The 18,851-nt window shown below is 40.6% G+C and overlaps 1 protein-coding gene across 1 annotated transcript in view; it reads right to left on the reverse strand.

The window, feature by feature from the left end:
- The window catches only part of ESR1 (estrogen receptor 1), a 339,043-nt gene extending 323,712 nt beyond the window's left edge, over positions 1-15,331 (reverse strand). Inside the window, exon 1 of the mRNA XM_019527361.1 lies at positions 15,285-15,331. Coding sequence (XP_019382906.1) covers positions 15,285-15,330 — 46 coding nt within the window. The 5' untranslated portion in view covers position 15,331. The remainder of the gene's footprint in view (positions 1-15,284) is intronic.
- Positions 15,332-18,851: the final 3,520 nt, after the last annotated feature.

Consider the following 18,851-nt stretch of genomic DNA (forward strand, 5'->3'; position numbering starts at 1 on the left):
GGTGGTGTGGTCCGCGCCCTTGTGCCGGGGTGAGGGGGTGGGGGGGGGGGGGGGGGGCACCAGCAACAGCACCTGCTACTGACCAGGTGGGGCAGTGCATGCAGGGATCCCTGGGGCTGGAGCCAGCAACCCATGGAAGAGAGCAGGGGGGGCTCCAGTAGAGTCTCACCTGCACACAGCTACTTGCATGCTAGGCCCTGGAGGAGCACCTTGATGGCTGTGGGGCACGGAAGCCCCCATGCCACCACTTGTCGGCTGCTCCTCACAGGCTTCTGCTCCCTCTGCTTCAGCTCCACAGGGCTGCAGCCAGTGGTCCCTGCAGACACCCTACCCAGTTTCCTAGTTTCCATCAGGTGAAACCCCTCTGAGGCAGGGCAGCAGCACCAGTGATTTGGGAGTAGGGTGCCAAAATACAGGTTTGCCCAGGGCACCATTTTTCCAAAGGTTGGCTGTGTGCCCAACACTTTCTATTTTAAGATCCTGTTTTTGGATGCTTTAAGAATTTGCAAAACCATAACCATCTGGGTAAAAATTTATAAGCCAGGACTCTGCCAAAGTTTTCCTAAGAACAGGATTACATTATTTTGCCCATATTAAAAAATCCCAGTGACCTATTTTATGAATGGCTCTACCATTCTTTCCAGCAAGAACTGGCCTATGAGTCAGAAATAAGCCGTTTGCCATCTTGGGATAATCCAGTCCTATTTGGTCACATTATAACATGATCCAACCTCTCCCAGCTCCCACACTTGACTAAACAATGCATGTGCCGTCACGGGCAGATATGGGGGTAGGAGGTGTATGGGGACAGTAGCACTCTCACCCTTTTTGTTTCCTGGTCCACCTAAAGTTTCAAATTAACTGCCTTACAGTGACAGCAGCCTTTCTATTGAGGCAGGGAGGGACTCAGCTGACTTAATGGCTCATTATAATCTATCCCATTCCTTCTAAACTCTTCATTGCATGGGTTTTAACAACCCTCTCTCCTTTTTAAGGGAGATTTTTCACTAATCAAGCTACCCTTTCTTCTACAATTCTGCTCTCTGTTAGCTGTCCCTAGTAATGCATCTCCTATTTCACAGCCCTGCAAACTGTTTTTAACTCTAAACATTAATTCAGGTATGGAAACATTAACTCCGGTAAACATTAACTCAGATGATAAAATCACTTGTCTATACATAAACGCATGAAGACTGAGAAACAAGCAGGAAGAATTCGAAGTCCTTCCACAGGCAGAGAACTATGACATGACTGGCATAACAGAGACTTGGTGGGACAGCTCACACAACTGGAGCACTGTCATGCATGGGTATAAACTGTTCAGAAAGGACAGGCAGGGTAGAAGAGGAGAAGGAGCTGTCCTTTATGTAAAAGAGCTGTATGATTGCTCAGCGCTGCAATATGAAACTAGAGACAGGCCTGCCAAAAGTCTCTGGGTTAAGAGCAATAAGGGTGATGTCATGGTTTGTGTCTGCTATAGACCACCAGACCAGGAGGTTTTTTAGACTTAGCTAGACAAAGCTTGGCTGGGAAGCTATGGTTGAGGATGGTCCTACTTTGAGCAGGGGGTTGGACTAGATGACTTCTTGAGGTCCCTTCCAACCCAAATTTTCTATGATTATATGAAAATATTCTTTGTCTTTTGATTAGACACTGGGTTCTTTGATAATGCGGACCAAACCAAATGAAATTGTTGTTCCCATCCCCACACCCCCCAGCTTTTGTATCAGGGTTGACCATGTAGTTTTACTAATAAGTTAGACCAGGGATGCTCAGGCTCTGGCACACAGGCCACACCAAGCCCACAGTGGTAAACCATATGGCCCTACAGTGCTCCCCATGGATCCAGAAAATTGGTGGATAAGGAATGTCAACAGCATTAATTGCTGCTCCCAAATTGCCAAATTTCTGGATCCGTAGGGAATCTTGCTGATGGACAGGATGTTTCAGGGCAGTAAATCAGTGGCACAGGGCCTGACTGAGGCAGTACAAGGCTGACTCATGCACTGACCCTTCACAAGATATGGCCCATGGACCAGTCCCATGCTACTCAACTGGTCTACAGGGCCAAAAGGTTGAACACTACTGTATTAGACAATGGATTGGTATAGGATGGTTTGGATAAGGATGATCCTGCCTAAGCAAGGGATTGCACTATGGGAGTCCCTTCCACCCTACTTCTCTATGACTCTATTGGATGCATTATCAAGATGCTCAAGAAGGCTAGACTTTCTTTTATGAATCTGAAAAGACATGTGAATTTAATTCTAATGACTACAGGTTACAGAAACAATATCTTATCATTTATTTTTTGCCTAGTTTGTTGCATTTTTATACATAATATAGAGCAAATGAATGCACCTTCCAATAAGACTGAAGCAAAAACACTTATAAGTTTAAATTGAATAACATATCCCTGGGCCCCTAACTTATTAGTAAAGCTTCTAGCTTCTAGAATAATATGTGTTGTGTTATATGTGATAAGGGACCACAGCATCTACACCTCCCTTTTCAGAATCTTAGATCTTCCCATATGTGCCATCTCCGCAGAGTGCCCATCCCAGGATTACAGGAGCAAAGCTTGACTTTCCCTATAATGGCTACTCTGGGACACTACACAGACATTGTTCTCTGTAGGTGTGGAATTAGGCTCACTGGTGCTGTCACTCAGAGTGTCACAGCTAGGAAGAGAAGTAGCCTGTCTGTCCTGTGATCTCAGTACAGTCCCTGCTGAATCCAGACAGTGTGAAAAGGAAACTGTCTATTCACACATAGAATTGACAAATATCAGATCAAAGGATAAAAAAGGAGTGGCTTGCAACCACGAGTCTGGCAAACCTGGAACTGAAGCGAGAGGGAGAGAAACTGGGACATGGAAACTCATGAACAACTGGTGCCTCCCAAGACTGGATGGCACCATTTGTGTGTGGCAGTGGGGACCGCCTGCACAAGCCAGCAGTGGTGTCGGTGGCAGGGGGGTGTGGCGAGCAGGGACCACTCACAGCCGGTGGCGTCTGCGTCGACAGAAGTTGGGGTGGCAAGCAGCAACAGCCTGCAGAAGCCAGTGGCAGCCAATCTCAGGAGGACAGGTGCCTATGTGGAAACTGGGACTAGATGCTCAGACTGGTGGAAGTGGTTGGGCAAGAAAATTAAAGAGGAGCATGCTCCGAGTCCCAGAGTCGGTAACAGAACCCAATCTCACCATTCTTCTTCTGTCAGCAGATATCTACGAAAACCACTGGCAAGTGTTCCTCATGTCTTCTACTGCTATGACTTATTCTGTAAGATTAAATGACAGAGATCTCGGCAGATCTGTAAGTATGCACCCTACTACTGAACCACGCGGTTGTCAGCATAATGCCATATGATTTTTACTTACTTTTTTATCTGAAACCTAGAAAATGACACAAGAAAAACTATACAGTGAGAAACTTTAGGCCCCAAAACCCAAAAGCAGTGTCCACAAACACACTAGGCTGCACCAGGGCAAGCCAGCTAGCTGCTGGCCCTCTGAGTGACAGCTCCAATGAGCCTAACCCTGGTGGCACAGCTACTCTGCTTCCAGCCAGTGAGGGAGCACATACAAAATAGCATGGTGTTTCTGAGGAAGCAGCTGTTTGGCATGGTAAGTTTGGAATGGTGTACTGCTGCAAGGTCAAGCATGCAAAAGTTACGAAATGTAAGACATAAGGCTGAGTATATTTGCATCTAAAATACTAAACAAAGCAGATTCTACACATAGAGAGAGCGAGAGAGAGCGCACAAGCTTTTCTGGGCTAATGCACCTTTCATCAGATGCTGTAAAAAGACATGCACAAAGCAGTGTAGAAAAAGGAGAGATATAAGGCTCCCAGCCAAGCTTAATGTGCCTCTCTTATACATGATCTAGTCTTTACTTGTTCACATACTATGTTTTCCACAAGACCCTGCCTCAGTCAGCACAGGAAAGACCTACTTTGGGGATGAGTTGGGATGACATAGTGGTGTAATTAAAGGAGATTGTTGTCTGTAGGACCCCTACTTCATTGTCTATAGCAAACAGAAGGTATGCAATGAATGAATGAGGCAAGGGTTTGCAGGAAGAGAAAGGACGAGTGCATGGGAAACTGGATGCTCTCCTGGGCCTCGACCACACAGTCCCTGTACTGAGCAAGTCATATAGAATTTGTGATTAGGACACTCTCCTGGGAAGTGGGAAACAGAGGTCCAGACATCCACAGGGTTAGGGGGGCCTAAAACTCTGGTACCTCACTTCCTAGGCATGTAGTTTAACCACTAGGCTGTGGGGCAAAAGGGTGTGATGGCATCACCATAGTTCTCAAATAAGGATCTGGAATTAATGAGTCTTCCAAGACAGAACTGGGTCACAACAGAGCATAAATGGAGTTAAATGACTGGATGGCTGCATTGGATTTGTGTGAATATAAAAAAAGACGTTGTGTTACATATAATTGATTGTCTTAGAAAAACATCTTTATAAAAGAATTTGCAGGCTAAGCATAGAAATTAAAATTCTGCCACTGAATGCACCTGATAAGTGTTAACTGACTTCAGTTGGAGACCAGAATTTGGCACACACCCTGTTCAGACCCTGGCACCTAATTCTACAAAGAACTGGTTTCTGCTCATTTCTATACGAGTGAAATGAGGAATCCTCCATCATTGTAGCAGATGGATCAGCAGCCAAGCATACTTCTTCAGACCCAGGGCTGCAGTAGTGGGATCCACAGCCACTTCTAATGGCCCCGTGAAGTAGCTGGTTATATGATTGCCAGGATACATGTTCACATGCAGATACACACTATCAGATAACTGCAAAGAGATGTTTCTATTTTTTGTTGTTAATTTTTTCCTTATATTTTTAAACAATTAAGTGAATCCAGGTTTTTTAAAATAATATATGATTGACAGAAACAGATGGGAAGAGTCAAACTTATGATTCTCATGCTATGCCAGTACCTGTTTTAGTCTTGCAATCAGGCTGAATTAGGGAAAGACTTGCATATATGTGGCACCCCTTGGTCTTCAGTATGACTCTGGGAAGCTCATGTAGATCTGATCATAAGATTAGGCTGTAGTTAATTTCCTGCAAAAGCCTTGTTCTGATACTTTTTACAAACATTTGGGTTTCTATGTTGCAGCTTGTTCATTGTTAGACAAATATGAATAACTCTTAGGCTTAGGAAATTAAGTATCTTTTTAACAGCATCTAAAACTAGTTTCCATGTGCATATATGTATGTATGTGTGTATATATTATAACTCTCTCTCTATAGCCATGGATTCTGCCCTTCAAATCTTTGTTTCTGAGAATGTGCTTCAAATGAATGTGGGAGATGTCTAGAGTCTGTCAAATCCTTCTGAAAATGTATATACTGGAAAAAGGCGTGCATGTACCTGCTCATATGAATATGTGTACTTTTAGACAGAGCACGTATGTTATCATGCACACATGTCATGTTGTCTTTAGGTGGCCCATCTGTATTTTATTCTACATTACAACTATGGTAGATCAAGAAATTATGTTTACTGACTCTTTTCTACAGAAAAGTATTATTAAATTGCAAAAAGACTATTAAAATCATTATGCAGGGAGTTAAAACAGGCACTGGGAACAAATCATGAAACGTGCTTAAAATCTGGAGTCAACGATTTAATTTTTGCTGGTGTAAAGAATCTGAAATAACAACTCATCTGGGAAGCATTTCACTGGCGTAGGAACCCCAAGGGCTTACTTCCCACAACCCATTTGTCTAAATTAATGATTGATTCCTTAGAGGCAATGTTACATGCAAACAACAATATATTTGTGGTGCCTCCTGTGAATCTGCTGGTGTGTTCTTTGCATTCAGGGTATATGAGCCTGTATACAACATGTTTTGTTTACAAGAAGCTGATTAGGCCTACACATGCTCCTCTAGTGCCAAGGGAGGGTGTAACAAGCTTTTTGCCAGTTTAAATGACTTTATCACCAAGTCAGTAAAATAATATAACTTTGAACTGTACTTAAGTGAGATAAAGCCTCCTTTAAAAATGATAAAAGTTGGAGGACAGAATTAATTCTTCAACATACCTGGCAATGAAAAACAATGAAAATATTTATGAATTCATACAACAGTGAACAAATATATCAAATCTGACCCCACTTCCTTTTGTATTAAATGTCTTCCCACCTCAACAAGCAGTAAACTCATCTTCTAAGACCTTAGCACATCACAGGCTCCAGCTCTATATCCATTTACCAGCTCTCTCAGTGAGAACTGTAAGATGCACGTAGGTGAATCTGAGAATAAAATGTGGTTCAACTATATGAAGGGTATTCTATGTAATCAATCAGGCTTTGTATTTCCTGAATGATAGGTGAATTCTACCATTTTTATCTCTCTTTTTGCATTTGTCTGCTAGAGAGGAACAGCATGCACATGTACCCACACACTCAGAATAGTTACCTTTAGAGACTGCCCCAACAATCCTGGAAGACCTTGAAGATAAAAAACAACAGAACAAGTATTTGTGAATCTTATTCAATAACTAGTAACTCCACACAGGTGACAATGTCAATAGTAAAAGCACTCCCTGGCCTCACAAATTAAGACCTTGCAGGAGAAGAAAAGAATGAGCAAAAGGGAAAATGAGAGCATGATGAGTCTCCAGAGTGACTCTTACCATGGACTTAGTACCTGTAGATATGGAGTGCCTTCTTTGTAGTTCTCAATCAATTATATTGAATGGTACACAGTCCATATGTAAGGGCTTGATTAATCAAATCCAGAGACTACTTCATAGATCTGATCACATAGAGAAGATTGCATTTCTGTTCTCTTTTTTGACATTAGTATGGTTGCAATAATAACTATACAAAAGGGCAGAGGATGGATCTATAGACCTCCATGATGTACCACAATGATGCTTAAGAAAAGAAAAATAGAAGGAAAATTAAAAACTAAGGGCTTTTTCAAGTGAGGTTACACAAGACTGCAGAAAACACTGCCATCTTACCACTAGTAGAGGATGCTGTTAAGTGGATCCAGAGAGCTAGCCAGACAACAGGAGGAAAGAAAGAAATGAGAAATTAAGAGAGGCTAAAAAGAGAATTCTTCATGTACTGAGTGCAGGAGTCTGAGAAAGAGCAATGTAACACAAACAACCTGTTCTTCAAATTGAGTCTAAAAGCTTTTAAAAAGCAAGAAGCTTGTTAAAAATAAAACCAAACTATGGTCACGTAAAAATAAGAGTAACAAATCCTTGAGTAACACGCAAACCAATGCCCAAGAACACTTGGATAATAACATTCCTGTAGCAACTTCCATATGAAAATTTCTAAAAGCATTAACAAGATTCAGGGATTAAGCCTCATCACACCACCATTATCACAGCATTGGGAAGTGGCAATCATGCACAAATACAGACTGGAGAATAAATGGCTTAGTTGTAGTATTGCAGGAAAAGACCTGGGGGCTTATACTGGATGACAAGCTGAATGCGAGTCAACGGTGTGCTCTTGCTCCACAAAAAGCCAATAGCATACTAGCTTGTACTAACAGGACTATCACCTGAAAGTCAACACTTCTGCTCTTGTTTCTTCCACTTTGTTCAGCACTGGTGAGGCCTCACCTGGAGTACTGTGCCCAGATTGGGCACTGCACTTCAAGACATGAAGAAATTGGAAAAAGTCCAGAAAAAGGCAACAAAAATAATTAGAGGTCTAGGAAACATGACTTAATAAACAAAGCTAGGAGACCTTAAACTATACAGCCTGGAGAAGAGAAAACTGAGGGGCTGCATTAAATCACGAGGTCCCTTTGAGCCCTACTTTCCTATGATCCTCTGAGATGTGATAACCAACAAGAGGGTGATTACAGATAAAATATTCTCTGTAACTGTAGGGAACAAAATAAGCAGTAACAGTCCTAAATTATATGAGGTAGTTACTTTGAGCATGAGGAAGACCTCTCTAACTATAACGGTGGTTAAGCATTGGACAGATTACCTAAAGAAATTATGGAATCACCATCCTTGAAGTTTTTAAGAGCTTAGATGAGGTGGTTTACGCAAGGATGACCCAAGTAGGGGGGTTGGACCAGATGACCTTCTGAGTTTCCCTCCAGGCATATTTTCTAGAATTCTAAGAGCAGAGAAGACTTCACTAGAGGATCAAAGTAACAGATACTCGTATCTGTGACAACTGAATTAGACCCCAGTCGATTCACTTCAAAGCCCTGTATTTCAGCCTTACCATACTTCCTGGTATTTTGTTCCAATTCATAGTAGAAAAGGGTTGTTCACAACTATAACTACCTCCCAAAATGAGCGTGCACACTACACCCTACAGGCACAGCTCCAGACCTCATAGTTCTATCACAGTGATTCTCAACCAAAGAGCCACAGAGCCCTGGGGTGCCTTAAGATCCTTCCAAGGGTGCTACACAATTTTAGCACTGTTAGGTGTACAAACATGATTCACAAGATAAACCCAGAGGGCCTTTATACACATGCTGTAGGAGGCAGGGGAGGAGGGGCCTTTAATTAAAGCAGCTCCAAGAGTAATAATAAAAGCTCCTGGAGCATCACGTGTATCAGCATCCCCACGCTGAAAAATGGTAGTGGGGGTGCTTTAACTACAACTCATAATGAGCTGCAGTTAAAGCACCCCTGCCACCATTTTTCAGTGTGGGGACACTGATACATGTGACACTGGAGTCTGCTGGAGCACAGTAATTGCCATACTCCAGCAGATTCAATTAATCATGCACTATAATTACAGCCTTGATGCACATGTATAGGCACCTAGAGATTTCAAATAGGAATTCAGAGTGTTCAAAACATTCTGACCTGTTTGTGGTCTGAGTTTTTAGCAACAGAAGAATTGCTCTATTATTTTTCTGTGGTCAAAAAATGAGTGAAACTTAAGAGCTAGCATTCACCAAGGGGTGTCTTGAGTCTTAAAAGGTTGAAAACCACTATTCAATCCCTTATAATGGAAATGAGGCACAGAAATTTAAGTCCATTCATTCTAGCCAAATGTTGGCTTCAGCTTCCTTAGATAATCTGAAAATGGATCTGAAAACAAACTGAGCATTTTTTTCACCTTTAAGAGTCTGAACCATCATATCTATGGCTCTTGAAGTTTCTTGATCCACTTAGCACTGGAAAAATGTATCTTTAATATTTGTTGGAGAGTTGTGAAGTTTACCCAGTACCTCAATCATACTCCCCTTTTCCATACGTGTATGTCTCCCATCTCCAATAATGCACTGCTTCTGCTGCAGAGATAGCAAAGCTGATACCTGTGCACCTTAGGAAGAGTACAGCAACCATGCTCAAGCCCTGATATAAATGGAACGTTATGAATATACAGAGCTAACGTATTCCACAGAGGAATGGGGGAAGAACATGGAAAAAGAGAAACTGGAGGGATTTGGAGGGAAAAAATTGCATTTTTGGTTAGCAATGCATAAGCAGTGTCACTAGCTGGGCTACTACAGAGCAAATGTAAGAAGGCATTTGAGAGACTGGTTTGTGGAGAGGAGAAGAAAGAGAGAAAGAAATTAGGACTATGACAAAGGGCTGTAATGGGATGAGGAAAGGAGACAAAGTGGAAACAATTCAACCACTGGGAAGGCCTCAAGCTGAGGGAGAAAAATAATAAGAGCCACTTTGTCTTAATCACTGAAAGGTAGTCTTAGTGGCAGTACTTCAGTCTGTAGTATTTATCATTGAATACCACACTGTATGTTCCAATGTCGGCAAGGCCTAGCTAAACAAGCAATCTCAGTTACCGGCAGGAGTCTAGCTGCAGTAGCATGGTGCTCCCTATCTCTACACTGCACCATGGTGAGCAGTATATACATACCACGGTGCAAAGAATGGTTTCTGCTGTGGCATCTTTCTTTGCACTATGATTTGCACTGGTGTAAACACCATTTCAGCAGACTCAGAGCCAGTATAGACAAATCTAGGCAGCCAATGATTCTTCAGGTCACATGCAGAAGGCTTTCTTTCCAAGCATAAAGACTACATTACATTCTGCAGAAACAGCAGGCTGCCATCCAGCAACATGAAATATTTCACTGAGCTGGATATGGCCTTATATATGCCATGCATCATGCACCACACAGCATGATAAATTGATGCAGATTAAAAGAATGAAAGAGCCAGAAAAAGGTATATTTTCTTTTCAACTGAGATTATGAAGATTTTGATTCAAATTCCTATTGTAAATGGATTATAAAAATCAACCTTCATCTTCTGTTTGCCAAGCACAAGTGAATAGAGTGGCTGAAACCAATCTCTTATATAACAATTTTATTTTACTGATGCTTCCCAGAACAGATTAATGTCCTGTGAAGTTAGTCAGCAATTTATAGGGGTGAGTTTCATTTTGCCATTGAAATATAACAGCCATTCCAGGATGAAGAGAACATTATTTCTTCAAGTCCCTCAAAAAAAAAAGCCTTGGACTGCAAGTTAGTTATTTAAGTTTTTAGATATTATCTCTCAAAAAAAAAAAAAAAGAAACAGGCACAGAGCAAACAGATGTCACAAAGTAGGAGGTAACATCAATGCTCTGATGTACAAAGAAGGGAGTAAGGTTCATGGCTTCAAGTTCGTGAGTTTCAATGATTTTGCAAGAGCCCATATCCCTGACAATGCAGAACAGCTATTCGCTTATATTTTACAATAGAGCTAATATATTTCCAGTGTCCCAGAATCTGCTTTTTCAGAATAACAGCACCAACAGTTTTACAATATGGAATAGAACAGATGTCTCTTGTTACTAGCTGGGGAAAAAGGTGGAGGTTAGACTACTGTAATCATTGCACCTGCATAGCTCTCTTGCTGCTGTTATCATGAGCCCAGGAGTTATTCTTTAGGTACAAGATACATGTTATAGCTGTTAGTGACTTTGTATTTTTGATACTTTTTGATGTAGTTATCACTACAAAGCATAGTCACTTTTTCAATACAACAGACTACTTTATAACACTATCAGACACTGTAGATAAACACAATGCCAAGAATAGTAACCTTGATAGCATAAAGTCTGCTTGTATAATTTGCACTTCAGAGCCAGAAATTGTGGGGAGAAAAAGGGAGACGGAGAGACTAGAAGGGGAGGTTTGGAGAGGCAGAGAAGCCGGGAAGAGAAAGAATGAGACAGATGTGAGCAGAGTAAACAGGGTGAAGAAAGAAGTATAAAAGGAAGGGTCAAAATGAAAAAGCAAAAAGGAAAAAAACAGGGAATAACAGGGAACTTGGGCCCTAATCTAACAAAGCTCTTAAATATGCACTTACCTTCAAGTATATGTATTTTTTTTTATTAATTCTATATTAATTTTTTCCACTAGCTTGCTACAATCCACCACTCTGAGAAGTCTAGTTTAGGACTGTCTATCACAGATGACCTTTCTTTTTTAACATAAGACTCAGTATTGCTTAAAATATGTTTTGCAGTAAGGGACATGACTACATTTTACATAAGCAAACACCAGCATCAAAATATGGTCTCATTCCCTCCCCACCCTACAAAAATGAATATAGTTAAGCAAAACCATTATGAACATATATGTTTCATAGGTGGAGTAAGAAGGAAACTTTGGAAGCAGAAACATTAAATGACTATTATTGGTGAAAGTAGATAACAAAAATAAGTTCAATGCAATACTACTGCAATCAAGAACAGTGTGAATTTAGAAGTTATAGGTTAATAAAATATGTCAAAGCAGAGAGGTAGCAGGCCTTCTCTACATGGCTCTGGGTTGAGCACTTCACTTCCATGTTGACTCCTTTCCTCCAAATTTAAGAGCCAAAGACATTTAACAGATAAAGGACATAATGTGATGCTAGTCTGTGCCTGCTACAGAAACCAAATCACATTAGACAACAAGATGACCAGTTTCTTCACTAGTTGTCTGTAATGCATAGGAAAGAAAATCTAGTTTTATCATGGGACACTACAGTCCAACTGTCATACGCTGAACATCTCATTTTTCCAATTTTAAAGCATCCTTGGAATTTCTATAAATTAACCATGGTTTTTTAATTCAAAAAGTGCTGCCTCAAGCACATAAAACTCCACATTACACATGACTTTTGTAAATAAAGAATTGACTACAGAACTTAAAATTAATGGTTGCTTAGCTGCAAGTAACAATAACCCCTGATTACATTTGTTAAGTGAATGTAATCTTTGGGTATTTCTGCAACTGCTACTAGGACACTAAACCACTTCTGGTGTCCACAATTCAAGAAGGATTCTGAAAAATTGGAGAAGGTTCAGAGGAGAGACAAAGAATGATTCAAAGATTAGGAAATATTTTTAATACTGACAGATTCAGTCTTATCAAACAGAAGATTCAAGATTACTTGATTGATCTGGAGAATAAAAAAATGATAATAGTTTTGCAATCTTTTTGACAAAAGTAAAGCCAGATCCAGTAGCTGAAAGATTTAATAATTAGTATATTTAACCATGGGAACAACCTACAAAGGGCTGTTGGCCAGTCCGCTTCTGGCCAGTCCACTTCTATTATTTGTCCAGTCTGCTTCTGATACCAATGTCCACATTATTAATAAAAATGTTAAAGAGCATAGGCCCAAGGACAGAGCCTGGGGGAACCCCACAGGTCACGGCACACCACAATGATTGACTTCCATCAACTACTGTTCTCTGGGTGAGACCACAGAGCCGATTCCCCAGCCAGTGGACTGTGATGTAGCCAAGGCCGCAGTTGGCCAGTTCTTCTATGAGATGATCATGGGATACCAGCTCGAAAGCTTTTTTAAAATCAAGATATATGACATCAATCTCCTCTCCCTTGTCCAGGTGATATGTCATCTTGTCATAGGAGGCTTTCTTCCAATCTTCGGGCGCTTCACCTAAGCACCACGAGTTCTCAAAGATCCAGGTCAGTGGCTAAGATATGATGCTTGCCAGGTCCTTAAGTACCCTGGGGTGTAAAATGTCTGGGCCAGCTGACTTGAAGTTGTCCAGCCTCTCAAAGTGTTCCCTCATGTGGTCTACTTTGATGAAGGGTAACAATTCTCCCTCACCCTGGCCATCCTGTACTGTATTGATCGGGGCCGTCACCTGGGGCTGGTGAAAAACAGACGCAAAATACTCATTAAGCAGGCTGGCTTTTTCCTGGACATTGGTTGTTAGTCATCCTATATGGTTTTGCAGGGATCCAATGTTACCCTTGCTTTTCCTCTGGTTCCCCACATACCCAAAAAAGGACTTTTTATTATCCTTGATGCGTGTAGCCAGTTGGAGTTCAGTCGCAGCCTTGGCTTTCCTGGTTCACTCCCTACAGGTCTGGACCAGTGCAGAATACTCCTCCTTTGGGGTGGATTTAGTCTTCCATCCTTTGTAGGTCTTTCTTTTTAGACACAGGAGGTCCACTAGTTCCCTGCAGAGCCAAGGGAGCTGCTGTGCCCTTTTGCTGCCTTTCCTCCAAGACAGGATAGACATTGCTTGTGCTTCCAGGATCACTCCCTTGAGGAGCAACCACTCATCTTGAACTCCCCTCCCCTTCAGATTGGTAATGCTGTCTCCATGTGGACCAGTCAATAATTACAAAATCCTTTTTCTCTTTATCTTTTTTTTCTCTAAAAAAAGTCTGTGTATGTGCTCATGAAAGTTTCTGAATGATAAACCAGGACATGATAGTCCTCTATTTATCTAATGAGTAGCTATTACTGTATTTTCTTACATACAACATACCCCTTGCTTTTGGAAGGCAGAATGTAGAAAATTTTTCTTTTTCCAGTCACAGCCAATTGTGACATAGACTATGTTCTCTTGGAAACACATTGTTTCAAATATGTGGCACCAGGAACTTCCTGGTCTGGCTGACTATTTCCTTCAAAGTTATACTTCCTGGGCACTTTATGTCCCAGGACAACTTACTTTTTGTCACACACTTAGTCCTCAGACCTTGGCAAAGGGCAGTAGCAAAATTGTCAGGTCTTTATTTTAAGTAGCTCTTTATATACATTCCTGTAAATAAAGTGTTTGTCTGCATCACAAGCCTCATTAAGATACTACTAATAGCGAACTTGCTGTTCCAGGTATGAGCTATAGTGCTCAGCCAATAGCTAATACAAGCCTCTACCCCTTCGGTTTTCTGAGCCAGAGACAAGTGGCAGCCATCCTGGCAGCTGCATGGCATGCACACTGTCTCCAGGAGTGCTTCTTCTCCAATGAAGCAAATAGCTTCCCACTTAAAACATACATCCCATTATGTAGTAGTAATGGTAATCTACCATACCATGGTAAGCCACAAACATTATATAGCTGTACAAAAGACTAATGTGATCCTACAAAGTATCATTGTATAGGGCATTGATGAGATGTGATCTGGAAAAAGTATATGATTCAGGTCACTCATGTACAAGAAATATTAATTTGTGCTGGAACAGCAGCAGAGAATGGCTACTAGGTTGACTGAAGAAATGGAGAGACTTTCATATAAGCATACACTAAGAGACCCTGGCTTGTTTAGTCTAGCCAAATGAAAGCTAAGAGGGGATTTGATTGCTCTCTCTAAAAGCCTCACAAAGATAAAGACCACATAAGATGAGCCATTTAAGCTAAAGGACAATCTTAGCACAAAAACAAATGGATATAAATTAACTAAATCAATTTAGGCTGGGAATGAAAAGTGTCTAATTCTCAGAGGACTGAAGTTCTACAACAGCCACAGCCTTCCAACAGAATGAGTGGCAAAAAAACCTAATCAGGTTTAAAATGGAGTTTGAAACATTTATGAATGGATTACATGACAAGGTTGCCTGTGACAGTCAGGATTGGACTCAGTGACCCAATGGGACAGGGCTTGATGACCCAGAAGGTCTGTAAGACTTTCAATCTCTGTAGCTGAGGCTGGATTTAAGGTATTTTTCTAAGTGAGATCAAGGGTTCAGCTTTTACCAAAGATGCTTGGTTTTTCCTTTGATTTAGTTTCTGAATCACTGGCTATTGTACAACAGCAACAGCTTGTATTTAAGAGTTGCTGAACAGCAGAAAACAAACATTTGTCGATGACATGTACATTTCCTAGGCTTAAAAATGCTGCTTTGAACCTAATTGGTTGATCATTGTTTTGTCTGGTTGTCAGTCATTTCGAAGGTTAAATCTGCTTGGTATCTTCCTAAAGGTTACACAGGATTTGTCCTTTAGGCAGGCTGAAACAGCCCCTAATACCTGTGCTTTGTCTACCTTTTCATCAGAAAACCACTTATTTCAGTGTCTGATTTATAGTATTTAAACTATTATTGCTTTACCTGCATCCTTGCTGACTTCTCCCTTACCACTCTTTCTCTGTTGCATTTTAAAAGCATCTCCACATCCTTCATGCTACTGTGTTTGAGAAGGGGGAAATACAAGAGAAAACATGTATTTAAACAAGAAACCAAAATACTCTTGAAGCATCACATCAGAATGCATGAAAATAATCATTTTAAGATGTATATGTGCTGATCCTTCATGCATTTTGAGCAGATAATGCATCTGTTGCTGCTGAAGATACTCTGTATGAAAATGGACGTGATGTAATAGAGGATGCATTGTTGACAGAAAGACTGCCCAAGAAAATTAGGTGCTAACAAAATCATGAAAGTATATTTACAGTGACATTAATTCCCCAATGATTGAAAAATTATATATAGCAGAATCACAGTGTGTACAAACACCACTGAAATGCAACCACGTCTGGCACAAATCACAGCAGCTGTTCACTAGGGCATAGTAACTCCACACAACACTTTAGGACAAGTAGTTAATCCAGTTGAAATGTATCCAAATGAAAAATTTGGGCCAGCACAATATAACAATTCAAATTGCTGTTTGGCCAAAAGATTGACATCAAAGACCCTATGGCACTTATCATAAGAATAAGGGTGTTAATGACTACAAGAAGTCAAAACCTCTGTTTTATTTCTCATTCAGAAGTGGGGTGAAAAGCTAGGGCATCAGCTCTTATACAGAAAGGGCCCTCTCGACAAAGCCAGAAGTAGTTAACACAAATAGAAATAGACTGTTTTCTTGGGAGGATAGAACATGGCTTGGCAATGGTCGTGGGTAAACAGACAGCAGGCAGCAGAGCTGTCTGAGATTTGCGGTATTCTTGGAGGGTATTAGAGAACTGCTGATTTATAACATTATAACAAATCATTATCTCAGAAAGAGCACCATGCCTAAAAATGAATCCCAAACCACTTATCTGTATCTCACTACCTAAAACTTGGAGTTCAGATAAAATGCGACCTAGCTACAAGATGTTTCTCATTTTAGCTTGCAAACTAAAATGCTAATTGCCTCATTTGCCAAACGAAGTCGTTTTCTCACCTCTATTTGAAATATAAATGAGGTAAAACTGTAAGTCTCTCCTGCATCCCCTTTCAAGATCAGATAAGATACAAAACAGATACCCTATTGTTTTGGATTTGCAAAATTCAAATTCAACCAACGTAGGCTTTGTAAGACTAACCTCTGTCCTGACTCTGCCCTTTGTTACCCTCCAAATGGATTTATTGTGCGTAGGAGTAAAGACAGAAACAGACAATAGATGGTACGTAAACTGTCTTGACAAACCAGCAATAACATGTGGTCAGTTTGATCAGTCAAGGCCAGTTTTGGTCAGTTAAGGACACAAATCAGAAAGAAAGAAATATATTAATCAACTAGAACTAGAGGAAGTTCAATGAAGAACACACTGCTTGACCACCAAAGCCTTATCACTTATGTAAAGTTCCATGGAATTTAACAGAAAGAACAAAAATGAAGGTCTACAATAATTTCCATAATAATATAATAGGATACTAGATAAATTATTCTAAAAAGCTGCACAATTTCAGAGATGTATATATTCTCTGTATGGGTTGTTGTTACCCCCCATTCTTGTTGTCACCCCCCATTCTGTAATTCTGTATTACAGAGGTTCCCAAACTTTTTCGTATTGCGTACCCCCTTCTAGATTTACCAGCTGCCCGCATACCCCTACCAGCATACGTTGTATACTTTAACCCCTTAACTGCTAATTATTATTATAATGAAAATTAAATCCACCATTACACAATGTTTCCCAGGTACCCCCCAGAGATGTCTTGTGTACCCCCAGGGGTATGCGTATCACAGTTTGGGACCCCCCGCTGTATTGCATTTTACAGAATGCTTTATAATATTCCTTACAGAAATGCATACCGTCTTCTACGTGATTTTTCCATACAGTAACTCTAGTGTGAGTTGTACATTAATAACAAACAAACAGCGTTCCTGCTTTGTAATGATAAAGTCAAATGAGATTCCAGCAAGTTAATACCCTTTTTACTTGAAGAATCAAGAAATGATTGAAATTGAACCCCTAAATTAAATGCCTAGTCTTTTAAACGCTGATTTATTCTAACAATTATGAAATAAAGAAAGCAGGAAAAAAAAAGAGGAGAGGTCACCCAAATTACAGGGACCAAATTGTTTATTCCACAGAACCCACTATAATAGGCCATACTGCATATAAGAGAACGTGCAGATGGCATAACCACTCCAGTAGCAAACTAAGTGTAAATTTATCTTCTCAGTTTAGTAAATGTTTACTATCCAAAATTTACTTCTCTAATGCCTAGAAACCTTTATTTAATTTATAGCCTAAATTTATTCATAGCAAGTTAATACTCATTTGTTCTTGTGTTGACATTGTCCTTTTGCTTAAGTACTTAAGTCCCATTGAAATCCCTGTGATTTACATATATGCTTAAGAGCTGTGCTAAATCAGGTCCCCCATTGTTAAGAAACGGAAAAAATTAGCTTACTTTTCTAAATAGACTTTGTGTTACTGCAATGCAGTACCCTCTTTTTGTTAGCAGTTGATGTTTCTTTTTAAATATCTGCAAAATGTGTTTGTGAAGTGAGTTAAATAAGCTTTCTATAGTTTAATATTTTAGTGCTTCACTTTTGTAAGTAAAGATTTTTTGAGCTTCGTTTCCACTATTTACATTTTTTTTTGTAATGTGCAATTTGCAGTTTGCAGACTTGCCAGATTGTCTTACATTTCCCCCTACTATTTCTGAGGCCCTTTCAGGTATCTTGTATACAGCCAGATTGTAGGGGAGTTTTGTCAGGTTTCTCTTGTCTACAGCCATAAGGACAAGTGTTTCCTCACTTTCCCTGCCTGTTTCCCTGGCTTCTCTTGCTAGCTCCTGTTCCTTTTATTCACCTTGTATGTGTTCTTTACACCAGGAAGCAATTATAGTAAATATAATAAGAAGGCAGCACATAAGGAGTGAATGTTGGCCCTCTTGCCCTAATTCTTTCTATTCACTCTCCTTGAAATGGTCCCACCTCAACTTCAAACCTTTCTTTCCCTAAATTTCTTCATATTCTCTCTGGTCCTGTCTCCATCACCCTGTATTTGTCTCCAAAAGGTGAAATGTATTACTACAGTACCAGGAAACTGCAATACCGGTCATCCATTCCTCCCTGCTGTCTGCTTCTATGAACTAAACTGAGTGACAGAGGGTGTATCTACACATGCAATTAATGTGAAGCAATAAAATCTGGAGCAGTTTCAGCTGGAGTAAACTGCTCCTGGGCACAGTTTTTACATGCGCGTCTGGGACAGCTGCAATTTGAGCAGAGGCAGAGCAGGCCTGGGCTGGCAGGGGGCACAGGGGTCAGCCCCAGGCTCCGGGTGGTGATGTCAGGCTTCAGGAGGAGCTGGCTGGGAGGTTCTGGCTGCATTGAATCATAGTTACTCATTCTGCCATAAGATAGTACTGTCAATGACAGTACTACCTAATGGCCGAGATAATTAGTTTATTGTGACCTAATACCACTGCACATGTAGATGGTGACTC

This window comes from Gavialis gangeticus, unplaced genomic scaffold (genome assembly GCF_001723915.1).
Source record: "Gavialis gangeticus isolate Ggan-Ray unplaced genomic scaffold, GavGan_comp1, whole genome shotgun sequence".
Lineage (NCBI taxonomy): Eukaryota > Metazoa > Chordata > Crocodylia > Gavialidae > Gavialis > Gavialis gangeticus.